The sequence below is a fragment of the Helianthus annuus genome, chromosome 9, assembly GCF_002127325.2.
Source record: "Helianthus annuus cultivar XRQ/B chromosome 9, HanXRQr2.0-SUNRISE, whole genome shotgun sequence".
NCBI lineage: Eukaryota > Viridiplantae > Streptophyta > Magnoliopsida > Asterales > Asteraceae > Helianthus > Helianthus annuus.
Window position 1 is genome coordinate 12,096,887 of NC_035441.2, and position 12,657 is coordinate 12,109,543.

Consider the following 12,657-nt stretch of genomic DNA (forward strand, 5'->3'; position numbering starts at 1 on the left):
TCAGCTAAAAATGTGTAGAACAGATACATATAACTAAGAGGGAACAAATTTACACAGGTGTAATTCAGTTGCACATGTGTAAAACAAGCACTTAAGCATGTGTAATACAACTTAACATAGGTAGAATAGAAATAAAAGACAGTGAGCAGTTTACAAATGTGTGAATCATATGCAAATGTGTAATCTAAATGGTTAAAAAACAACCCTATATATGAAGGCTTACACATGTGTAAATCATATGGTTTAAAAAAACCATATATATGAAGGTTTGCACATGTATAAATCGTGATATTAAAAAAACAAGCATACAAATGAAGGTTTACACGTGTGTAAATCATAAAGTAAATTAAATAAGCATATATGAAAAAGAAAACAAACCGGTACATATAACAATACTGGAACAATTACATAATAAAATATAAAAATAAATAAATCACCAACTGAATAAACATAAAACACGAGTAGTAATTACATAGACTCAAAAAGCGTACAAACAATCTTTGTTCGTGTTTTCAAATGACCACCAAGAATCAAATTGACTTCTATGTTGTAATATTCAGTTACTTGATTGGTGGTACTTCTAACTTTCATGTTGTTGCTAGTGCTACTACTACAACCGCTCGACTTTCTTAGTTTTCTTCTGTTGTTAGTGATTTCTACTATGGGAACAATGATGATATCTCAAAGTTGTTGTTGGTTTTTAACCCACTTAGTCGCTTTGCTGCAATGTCATACGCACCTACCGCATCCTTTGTGGTATCAAACATTGCTAATAGGCCTGCACCACTCTATCATAAAAACAATTTATAACTGAGTAAGTTAGGTAATGGATGGAGAATATCACATATTATGTTGAATGATAGCTAACTGATTTGGCTTGTGGATATCAACAGTTCACTATGGCTAACAATACTACAACATTAACGTTGGATTGTTACTTAAACTTTATTATTCGACTAAGCACATAAACAAAAATAGATTAACTACCCAAAAACATGATCAAATCATCAAATGGTAAAAAAAAAGGAAACAAAAATTAAGTAGTAATTGAACAAGCCGATTGATACCTAGAAATCATAGCACTCCAAACTTCTCTATCCTCAACTAGTGCTTCGTTAAAAACCAATTTTGCACCTCAACGGCCCCAATTTTAGCATATCCAGAAATCAAAATCATCCATAACACAACACAACATAATGCCTAGGCATTTCATCAAACACATAGCGTGCATCACCCATTTTATCAAACAAATAATACATAACCATCAAACTATTACCCACAAACCCATCAAATACAAAACCCAATTTCTGAAATAATCGTCATCATCATCATTAGTTTTGGGTTAATCCCTATCATATGTTTTAGGTTAAATGGTGGAATCATTGAATGAATCTCCATATAAACAGAACACAAACTACACCACCATTAGAAAAAAGAAACAAGTAAATCGAAGTAAGAAAAATGATTGAAGAATTCGAACATATGATACAGATTGAAGAATTGGCAAAATCATATAGTAGAATCAAAAATTGGGTGAAGATACCTGAATATGGAATGGACGAAGATCACAGAAGGAATCGATGAAGTTCATAAGATACAATTGTTGAATTCAAACCCTAAGCAAAAGGAATTAATGCGATTGAGATGTTTGATGATAAGAACATATTCTCAAAAGAAGATGGAAAAGCCTAAATTAAATGTTCGATGTTTCCAGTTAGTATAAAAGAAGATAAGTAGAATTACCTATTTAACCTTTTAATTAAATCATAAGGGAAGATAAATGAGTGGACGAGATTTGTTCTCATGGTTCTCACAAAAGATGGGTGTTCTCATTTAAACCATCCCCTACATATATATATATACACACACACACACACACACGCACACACTAGTGGAGTGGGAATGCCCACGTGTTGCGGTGGATGTTCTGACTGATGTTTATTATGAACCACAACTTATATTCCATACATGATCCATCTAAAACTTCATTCTACTTCGATTTGGTAATCATAATATTTCCAATTAAGCAAATACTTTCTATCCGATGAATATTGGATTAATATATGTATTATAATTTGGGAATTTTGCGCCTCCATAGAGTTATGGGCAGATCAACGTTAATCATGTCATTTGAACTCCACTGTTGTGAGACCGGAGGAAAGTACCTGCACAAAACAAACCTTATGAGACAGACATATTAAACACATGCACAGGAAAAAGATGTTAAGCCTTTTAACAATAGCAACAAACATTTGTGAACCTCTTTGGTCCATGAAAATCACAATAATTGCATCATGTTGTGGAAAGTACCAACTGAGTTATATCAATATCGAAAACTGATGATATTAGGAAAATAGGTAATTCTAAGCTGTAAATTTCCTAAGCAAATGCTAAAATTTACGATACTTCCCAAAATTGACATTGTTATAAATTTCAGAAGTACAAAATTATCATTTATATAATTTTAAGGACTTGTGTGTTAGATTGTGCTCCTCCCCAAAGAGATCAAGGTTTCAAGTCTACGATGGGCAAATGGTGTAGAATTAGAAGTAGATTTGATCGTCATTAAACAAATAATAAATATGATATTAGGAAAGTCTTGTCGAGGAAACATTTTGATACTTGTTTATTATGAGTTGACCCTACCCGCGCGTTGCGGCGGAGTGTTAATTATAAAAGTTTTTAGTAAGTATACCCCAGTGGTAACCGGAAGTTACCTTCACCGAAAAAATTGGCAAACAAATGGATATACCGCAGTGTTGCATCGGCAACGGTTTGGCTCTTGGCCGGCTATCGGGTGTCCCACATGCCGGAAAACTGATGACCCCGGGCAATCTATTCGAAGAGACCCTCTTCCCACTTCAGTGGCGGCATGCCACCACCGTTCTCTTCAACTTCTATAACGTCATCTTCGCGATCAGCCATATATGCAGATGAAGGTCTGAAAAATCTAGAAAAAGATGAAGAACACTTGAAAATCTTTAGAAATCACTTGAAGGTTTGTAGATAAATAGAGAGAGAATTCAAAAAAAACCTGTTAAACCGTTTGCTTTCCTCTCCTATTTATACCCATCACGTTTAATGTGATGGGTAACCGTGCCTGCAACTTGGAGCACGTGACCACTAAAGGATCGACACGTCAGACGGGGAAACAGAAGCGACGATTATCATGCGCGCGTGGACTCCACTCTCCTGACACAAGACGAAAAGGCGCGCCTGACACAGTGACAACACTGTGTCAATGATCACATCAGCCGTCGCTTTCGCCACCAACCTGTTAGAATATGCTCTTTTCAAATTTCAAAGTTTTTGTCGCGCAAACGGAGCTGAATGGCCCTAGAAAAGCTTGATAGTTGCGTCACATGACTAAGAACTAACACATGCGCGCGCCAGCCTTCCAACCCACGAGGTAATTTCTTCAACCTCCGAGTTGAAGCGCAGACACTTCTTTTATTTCTAATCCAGAGCTCCAACCACTAGCCTCGCACATGGAAGCAGCAATGGACTGGGGGGTCTTGAAGGGGTATGGTTCCAAATCTTGCGCCGACCACAAGAGTTAACCGTAGGTCGCGCGTGAGGCCATACCCAAAATAGATCAAATCTAACACTTGGTTCTTTCTAGAAAAGATTTGGCATTTCTGACCTTGCGCCGACTACATGAGTTAACCTTAGGCCGCTTGAGGCCATGTCCAAAATAGATCAGATCCAACACTTAGTTAAATCTACAAGCGAATTGGCGCAAGGACAAGAAGCGCAAGACAATGTTGGACAGTACAAAATGTACAATTGACAAAGCAGTAGACCAATGAGCGTATGACAGGCTGTACTCTATCGTGTTGCACGATGAATAGTCGTGCAGGAGACAAGAAGTACACAAGGACACTTACGTGGCACCAATTAACGTATGCTGACCACAGCTCCATGATCTCCACTTAGCCGCTGATGCCAAATCAGACAATAATGACAATCCCCAGGACACGTGGATCCATTCAACGTGCACCAACTAGGCCCTCGCCTGTAAACACTAACGGCCCTGACAAGGGAGACAAAACGGATATTCCTTGTTGTTTGCCTCAAGCCCAAGGCCTATCAGCCTACCTCCTTCACTACGACTATAAATAGAGAACTTCGGCTAAAGGTTTAAGGATCGCTCTCTTTCTCTTTCACTTAATACACACACTTTATCCTCAAAGCAAGTTCTTATTCTCACTCCGGAGGGTGTTTACAAGGAGAACCCCGTATTCTCCTCCTTGTAACGAGCTTCACAATGTGCTGATTGTTTTGCAGGATTATCATAGTTGTTTGTTGAGAGCAAAAGAAGATTAATCTTATTTGGACGAGACACAAGCCACAAGCTAATACCACGATTAACTTGGTGTTTCTTCATTATCACTAAGGTTTTGGTTGATATGGTGATATTAACAAATATAGATTACTGTGTTAGCATTTTAGCCAGCTATGGGATCAGGGTGTTACAAACGACACTGAAATAGTGGCATGCAGTAAGGATTGTGAGTTTTTTAGTGGTTGGACACATATAAATTATGACATTGATTAGTTAGTAAGTTAGGGGCTGTTTGGCAACTTCTGAATGGTTAACTGCTGAACCAGTAAGAGGCAGTATAATGCTTAACCCTTCAGAGTCAAATATCTGATCAATTCAGATTAGAGGTCTTAACCATTCAGACTCTGTATAATACTTAACCATTCAGAGGCAAATGTCTAAACCATTCAGATATCTGCTCACGAAACAAACAGTCTGAACCATTAAGTGCTAAACCAGTAAGAGGTCTGAATTATTAAGGGTCACATTAAGAGGTAAACAAACAACCCCTTAGTATGAAGTTTCTTATCTTTTGAGTGTTTATGTGGTCTTGGGGAGTTACGTACAATTGATGATTAATGCTCGTCCCGTCTAGAAAGCAATCTCTAGTAGTAGTTTTTCGCCTAAAAGTAGGATTGAAGTAAATAAAAGAGTAAATTGGCATTTTAGTTTATGAGATTTGTCTCAAATTATTGTCACTTTAGTCAAAATAGTTTTTTTTCCTCTACGACCTTGAGTTTTCCTTTTTTTTGGTCATTTAGGTCCAACCCACTAACTTCGTTAAAAATGTCAGTTAACTCACACTAAATAGTTTGGTAGTTGCCATTTTTGACGAAAAACCATTTTTTTCTTTTATTCAGTTATATATATAAAAAAAACTTTAATAAAAACCCTTAAACTAAAAAAATAAAAATACATATTAATATATAAAATAAAACCGTTTATTCTAAAAAAAATTATATATAACAAAAACTAACCAATCCCCAACCAACCCCCCCCCCTCCCTCCACAGGTCCACAACCCCCACCTCCTCCGTCACCCATTACCACACACCTCCACCACCCATCACCACCCGCTTTGCACGTATAAAACAATCGGGGATTGGTGGATTTTTATTATATATAAAAATATTTTTTAAAAAAAATTAAAGGGTTTTTTTTTTAATATATATTGATTCATATTCTGTTTTTAAAAAAATTAAAGGTTTTTTTTTACATATTAATATGTATTTTTATTTTTTTAGTTTAAGGGTTTTTTCAATTAAAGTTTTTTATATATATAACTGAATAAAAGAAAAAAAATGGTTTTTTTGGATGAAAATGGCAACTACTAAAATATTTAGTGTGAGTTAACTGACATTTTTAACGAAGTTAGTGGTTTAGACCAAAATAGCAAAAAAAATGGAAAACTGAGTAACCTAGAAAAAAAAAAAAAAACTATTTGGATTAAAGTGAAAATTTATGACAAAACTCAGGGAGTAAAATGATAATTTACTCTAAATAAAAATAAAAGAAATATAGGAAGTCATTAAAGCATAGAACCAGTGAAACCATAGATTAGTAGTTAATAGTGAAAAATATTTATTTATTTTGTTAGTCAATTTAACTCAACGAAAAAAAATTATGTTATTTTTAATTTGAATTTATTGATGTGTTTAGTTTACTCTTTCTTAATCGTTTGAGGAAACAGCTATAAGACTAAAATCAAGCAGAACAAATAAGCTGTGGTTTGTCAAACATAATAATTTTCACATTGGAGAGATGTAAACAAGTGAATTCGACTACGGTATGACGGTAGTAAACAGAGATATCGTTTCTTTCATGCCTCGTGAATAACAGTCTCGAGTAGTGTGAATTGGGCTGGGAATAATAAATTGGGCCATTGTTCGGTTGGTGGATATATGTTTTGGCACCTTGGGTCAATTCAATGTTTCGTATGGGCCACCTTTTGTAGTTATTCACTTATTTTGGTGGCGCGGCCCAGAGAGTGTAATATTTTTATAATAATGTTGGGCCACCGGAATCTGTTAGGGTATGGGCTTATTATTTTGTTTGACGGTTTTAATATGAGTATGTTGGGCTGAAGAGACAAACTCCATGGGCTTAATAGATAGATCTGTGGACTTGGTTTGCTACATAAACAAACCATAGATTTAATAGAGATGACAAGGTCCAATGGGTTGATTATATCTTCATTCATGGGCTTTAAATATGGGTTTTTGGACTGGACCAGATTGATTGGCACCATCTTGAAAAGCTGGATATCTTTGTGGGCTCTTTGGGGTACAATAGATGGCGTTTGTACAAGGCTGGCCGAAGAGTTCTTTCATCTCCAACTTGGAAATTTTGGGTATTATTATATTGTTGGGTTGTAAAAGATATAAATTGGATAATTGAATGATGTTTTAGTTAGGCTTTTAATTTGGTGTTATGAGATGGGCCTATGTTGGCCCATTGGAGATGGATTATTTATTTTCTTGTGATTAGTCCAAATCGGGCTCTAAGCCCAATTGTAAGATTTTGTATTAGTTTTCTTTTCTTTAAGGGCTATTTTTTTCCAAAAAATGGTACAATAGATAGGCTACCTTATAAAGAAGGTGCTTGATACTCTCACTGTCACTTATAACAGGGGTGTGAATTTTCGACACGACACGAAAACCCGACACAAACTGAACAGGAATTTTTGGGTTTGAGTTTACTCTAAACGGGGTCAACAATGTGTAGTACCCCGATAGAATCCCACCACAGCAATAGTTTCTATGCAATCGTCCTTGATAAAATAAAACAAACATAAAGAACACAAGTAGTCATTACAGCTTTTAGGGGTTGTTTGCCTGTTTGGTAGCATCTGGATGACATTAAGAGGCTACCTCTTAATGAAATCATTTAAGAGTTTAACAAAGATAATGTAGAAGAATGTGACATGTGATGGTTTACCATTTAGATGTTACCTCTTATCCAGTCAGACATAAGGTTACCTCTTATTCATTCAGACATAAGGGCCACAAATGATTTCATTAAGAGACAGCCTCTGAATGGATTAAGAGGCTACCAAACGAAAAGAAACTTGGTTGTAACATTCATCAATTATCATCAAATTTACAAATGAAAAGGTTTGGGGTATTATAGGTGGTGAACGGGTGTGAAACCCATTTGTGAACCTCTATAAATTCCAACACTTAGGTTTACAATAATAATACATAAGTAAATAACTAAACTTAGGATAAATACTAAATTATATCTAACATCTAGTTCATGGGTTTGGTCAGGTTGTGGTTCAGTTTGGGTTGTCATTTGATAAAGTTGGTTCATGTTTGGAACCGGTTTCTGTTTTAAAACAGGATCGGTTTGGTCTTAAACCATTTTTAATCGGTTCAGTTTGGATCAACCAATTCCAAACCGGTTTTAGCGGAGAAGTCAAACGGGTGGTTCGTTTGGAACAGGGACCGGTTTGCGAACCAGTTTTCTGCTCACATCTAATTATCTATTTCTGTTCACCTCTAATTATCAAATCAGGAGAAAGTAAAGAAAAAACATAGGAATCCAAAATATATCCAAATAAAACAGAAGAGATGAAAGTATATCACCCAAACAAGCTAGGAATCTAAAATATAATTCAATAAAAGATGTAAGTATATGTTTAAATTCCTAAAACATCACAGATAATCCAAATATACCTAACTAGTCAAACAGAACACAACGTCTAAGTCATAGCTGGCTATAACTCAAATACGGCTCCAAAATTTTGGCTGAAAAAAATTCAAATGTATGTAAAATTACCAACAGAAAGAAAGTCCCTGTTACATTCATAATAACAAACCTAAATATACAAAGACTGGACTTTGAATACTTGTTTTTTAATCCAAACCATTCCTTCGGAGACTCATGTTCATGTTCTGAGTGCCTTGTTTTTCACAGCTCTACTGCGTACAGGTCAAAATTTGTTCCTGGGTGTAATTCTGTGAAGGATGTAAAACCACACGACTCAAGCTGACCTCTAGACCCAATAATACGCAGGCCTTTCAATTGAAATACGCTCTCTGGAAGACCACTTATGCCCGCACCGACTATATATAACTCTTTCAAAGATTCTAAACACCCAAGTTCCTCTGGCAATTTCTCGACTTTATCACAACCAAAGAGATTTAAACATTTTAAACATTTCATCTTACATATGTTGTTTGGAATGTCTCGTAGGGATGTACACTTTTTTAGGTCTAACTTCTCTAAACATTCTAAACATTCAAGTTTCTCGGGCAATTTCTTAACGTTATAACAACTATCAAGAAGTAAGTGTTTTAAACATTTCATCTTACATATGCTATTCGGAATATCTCATAAGGATTTGCAATAGCATAGCTCTAACTCCTCTAAACACTCTAATCTGCATATATCTTCTGGTAACTGCTCAATATCCTGACAATTCCTAATTTCAAGTGATTTCAGATGTTTCAACATATAAATGCTATCCGGAAGATGCTGAATCTCTACCTCCCTCAATGAAAGCTTCTCTAGACTTTCTAGCTGCCACAGATCCCTAGAAATACTCCCAGGAATACTGCCTTTAAGTTCAAGCCCTCTTAAATGTTGTAAACCACAAATAGTTGCAGACCAGCATTCGAGGTTTTTGCAAGGGCATAGACCAGAATAAATAAGCTTGAAAAGATTTCCCATCCATGAGGATAGAGGTTCATCTGTTTCCAATTCAAACCCAAACTTTGGCAATTTATTATTAGGGTGCAGTGGGCATATATGTATACATTGTGCCATTATATTTGATGTAGCTTGGTTCTTCGGTGAGTAATACATAAAAGTTTTAAAATTTGAGTGAGTGTCTAAGCTAAAGTAGACAAGCTTTTCTAGACATCCAACTGGAGCATGAATTTCTAGCAGACAATAACATTTTGAAAGATCTAATATCTCAAGATTCGGAATCAGCTCAAGGTTAAGGTTACTCACCTTAGAACCCCTGATTTTAAGGTGTATGAGATTTGGACATTCAACGGGCATGTGGAGTTCGAACTCATTACATGCATCAAGATCTAACTTCTCGAGATTTGGGGTCATCCCGAGGTTTAGGTTACCTACCTTAGTTATATAGAGGGTGAGCATTTTGAGGTTTGGACATTCAACGGGCATGTGGAGTTCTACAAATTCAGCACATCCTCTAAGATCTAACTTCTCGAGATGTGGAGTCATCCCAAGGTTAAGGTTACTCACCTTAGAAAGACTGAGATGGAGGATTTTGAGGTTCAGACATTCAACCGGCATTTGTAGTTCTACAAAGTCAAAACATTCTCCGAGATCTAAATGCTCGAGATATGGGATCATCCCAACGTTAAGGTTACTCACCTTAGTACGACCGAGGTTGAGGAACTTAAGGTTCGAACATTCAACAGGCATACGGAGTTCTACAAAGTCCTTACATCCTTGGAAATTTAAATGATTGAGATGTGGAGTCACCGTAAGGTCAAAGGTTCTCAACCTTGAATATGAGAGGTCAAGGAATTTAAGCTTATTAAAAACCTGTCATGAGGAAAAAACAGATGAATATTAATTAGTGTAATACAAAATAAAACATTATATGCATTATGCAAAACAACAGATCAACCATTATTCTACCTTTCTTTCTCCCCCTTCCCAGAGTTGAGAGATATTGCTCCTTGCCATTTCAAGGTGAACAAGCTTATTTGCTCGAAATGTTTTAGGTAAACAACAAAAAGGGTATTCACGCCAACATAGTGATTGTAAAGAATCTGGTAAGTATTGGCTAACTTCATCGACAACTTCCCTTTTGAAATTACGAGGGTTCACGTAAAGAAATCTGAGGTCCTTCATCTTTCCAAGACCTTTCATAATAATTGCTGGATTGAGATCTGTATCCTCCAGTTTGATACATTTTGTTTCTTGATTACCCTATAAATAGAAAAACTTTATATGAAATTTTTGTAATAACAAATAAAAATGTTCTAGTTTTCCACTTCATATAAACTTGAACCTTACCAATTCATTAACCAATATATCTTCAATTTCATCTTTAATCCATAATCGACTATGTCTACTAGGCTCATCAGGATGCAAACGCCTAACAATATTCCTGCCCAATTCTTCTAGATGGTCATGCATGAACAACTTCTCAACATCATCTTCATCATAGAGTTCAACCTTAGATAAAGTTATCAAGGATTTTTGTACAAGAACTCTTAGACCGATCTGAGCATGAAATCCACGGCTTTCAAGTATTCTGATTGCTTCCTTCTTCCTTTTACCTTTGAGTATGCAAGCAATATCCATAAATATTTCTTTTTGATCATTCTCTAGACCATTAAAGCTTAATTCCAATTTTTCGAGAGTTTCTTTAAGAGGAATTGTTTTCAATCTTCCGATGGCATCTGCCCATTCACTCTTAATTCTATCACAAAGAAATGAACCCAAAACTTTAACTGTTAATGGAAGTCCAGCAGCATAATGTATAACCATTCTTGATAGCTCTTCATACCCTTGATTTGGAATCTCTCTCCCAAATGCATACCTACTGAAGAGGCAAATAGCTTCCCCATCAGATAACAGATTGACATCATGAATAAAGTTCACTCGATGCGCCTTCAACACTTGCTCATCTCTTGTTGTGATGATGATTCTACTTCCCATCTTAAACCAAGTAGGCTCACCCGCTAAAGCTTCCAGCTGCCCTATATCATCCACATCATCTAGAACTAGAACAATCTTTCGATTACCCATCATCTTTTTCATCATATTTTTTCCGTCTGAAACACTTGGTACAACAATGCTTTGATCATTTAACACAGTTGAAAGGACGTGTCTTTGCAACTCCTTCAAACCAGAGCCTTTAGAAACTTCTCTTACATTTTCAACAAAGCTTTTACCTTCAAACCAAGTGGATATATAATCATAAACAGCTCTCGCCAAAGTGGTCTTCCCACCACCTCCTATCCCCTTGATCCCTATCATACGAACATCATCAGAATCAATTTCTAAAGATGAAACCATGTCCATTACCCGGGTTTCCATCCCTACTAATTTTCCATCGATGCTTGTATTAAAGAAATGTAGCTTTCGCGAAACCTCTTTAACAATTTGTTGGATGAATCTTGCTTCATGGCTGTGTGTTAAAGAAGATTCAATTAGATTACTCAGAATCCCACATGAAACATGAGATGTCCCTATTAAACAGATTATAACACTACTACACAAACACGTTTCAGCGGACTTTTGCTATGGAAAAAATTTCGTCGCAACTTTGCTACGAATTTGCTATGAACATATTTTGCTACGGCTTAGCTACGGATCTTCCATTGCAAAAAATATCCATAGCAAAATAAGTAGCAAAATAGCGATGTCCCTTCTTGTAGCTAAAACCGTTGCAAATATGATTTTCGTAGCTAATCAATTAGCGACGAGACTTGTAGCTACGCATCACTTTTGTAGCAAATCCGTAGCAAAATGGGTGTTTGCTACAGATTTGCTATGGATTTGATCATAAAAAATACTTATTTTTCTAGTAGTGTAAAGAAACAAAAGTGAAGGATATATCTCCCAACACCCTCTTCCTTTTCCTGTTTGGCGAAATGCAAACTTTCTTAATATTATTAACAAATCAAGAAACTTTTTCTACAAATGCAGTGTTACCAGATCCTCCGACGTCCTCTTCCTCTTCCTTGTGAACAATTTCAAGAAGGAGAACATCCCGCTACCCTTTTCATGTTTAGCAACAAGTTTTGCAAAGGCTTCCCCAAATGCCCCACTTTGGTGGCGCACTTCGGTGGGTTCCACATCATAGAAGATGGGGTAAGCAGTATGCTCGGATGTCTTCTGGCACTTGATAATCTCCACGAGCTCGTCTAAGCACCACGATGAAGAAGCATAGTTCTTGGAGAATACAATTATGTAAAATCTCGAGTCTTGTATGGATCTGATTAGCCGCTCCTTGATCCTTTCACCTTTGTCGATTGTTTCATCATCTTTGTAAGTAATAATGCCTTTATTCACAAGAGCAACATAGAGATGATCAACAAAGGTTTTGCGGGTGTCTTCACCCCGGAAACTCAAGAACACATCGTACTTGAAGCTTTTTGGAACTGATGAAGTAGAAGCCATTGAATTGAATGAATTCATCAACGATCAAATGGAATGGAATGAAATATTGAGTGATTGGGGGAAAGTTCAGTGAGCTGTATGGAAAAAGAGATGAAGAACCATCAGGAGTTAGATATTTTGTTTGGAAAACCAAAAAAAAAAAAAAAAAGCACATGCAATTACGTGGACTACCTCCAGCCTCTTGTTTGGTCAAGAAAAAGATAAGATTTCAATAGT

General features: G+C 36.2%; 2 protein-coding genes and 1 long non-coding RNA gene across 3 annotated transcripts; all 3 read right to left on the reverse strand.

Moving 5' to 3' along the window:
* Positions 1 to 1,795: 1,795 nt before the first annotated feature.
* LOC110922192 lies at positions 1,796 to 4,460 on the reverse strand. The gene is made up of 3 exons (XR_002582949.2): positions 3,035 to 4,460; positions 2,753 to 2,950; positions 1,796 to 2,165 (listed from the first exon to the last, which is right to left on the reverse strand). It is a non-coding gene; the product is annotated as an uncharacterized LOC110922192 (long non-coding RNA).
* A 4,198-nt stretch (positions 4,461 to 8,658) lies between these two features.
* LOC110925486 (TMV resistance protein N-like) lies at positions 8,659 to 11,466 on the reverse strand. The gene is made up of 3 exons (XM_022169437.2): positions 10,327 to 11,466; positions 9,946 to 10,239; positions 8,659 to 9,849 (listed from the first exon to the last, which is right to left on the reverse strand). Exons 1-3 carry the CDS (start codon positions 11,353 to 11,355, stop codon positions 8,659 to 8,661), a joined length of 2,514 nt encoding a protein of 837 aa, XP_022025129.2. The 5' UTR covers positions 11,356 to 11,466.
* Positions 11,467 to 11,955: 489 nt separating this feature from the next.
* On the reverse strand, positions 11,956 to 12,454 carry LOC110925469 (disease resistance protein RPV1-like). The gene has a single exon (XM_022169421.2). The coding sequence runs from the start codon at positions 12,439 to 12,441 to the stop codon at positions 11,956 to 11,958; it is 486 nt and encodes a 161-aa protein (XP_022025113.2). The 5' UTR covers positions 12,442 to 12,454.
* Positions 12,455 to 12,657: the final 203 nt, after the last annotated feature.

Excerpts from the sequence above, each read along its gene's own strand:
- LOC110925486 (XM_022169437.2), bottom strand. The coding sequence starts at position 11,355 with ATGGAAACCCGGGTAATGGACATGGTTTCATCTTTAGAAATTGATTCT. Across the intron at positions 10,240-10,326 it reads ATATATTGGTTAATGAATTG|GGTAATCAAGAAACAAAATG; the intron begins GTAAGGTTCAAG and ends TTCTATTTATAG. Across the intron at positions 9,850-9,945 it reads GGGAAGGGGGAGAAAGAAAG|GTTTTTAATAAGCTTAAATT; the intron begins GTAGAATAATGG and ends TCCTCATGACAG.
- LOC110925469 (XM_022169421.2), bottom strand. The coding sequence starts at position 12,441 with ATGGCTTCTACTTCATCAGTTCCAAAAAGCTTCAAGTACGATGTGTTC.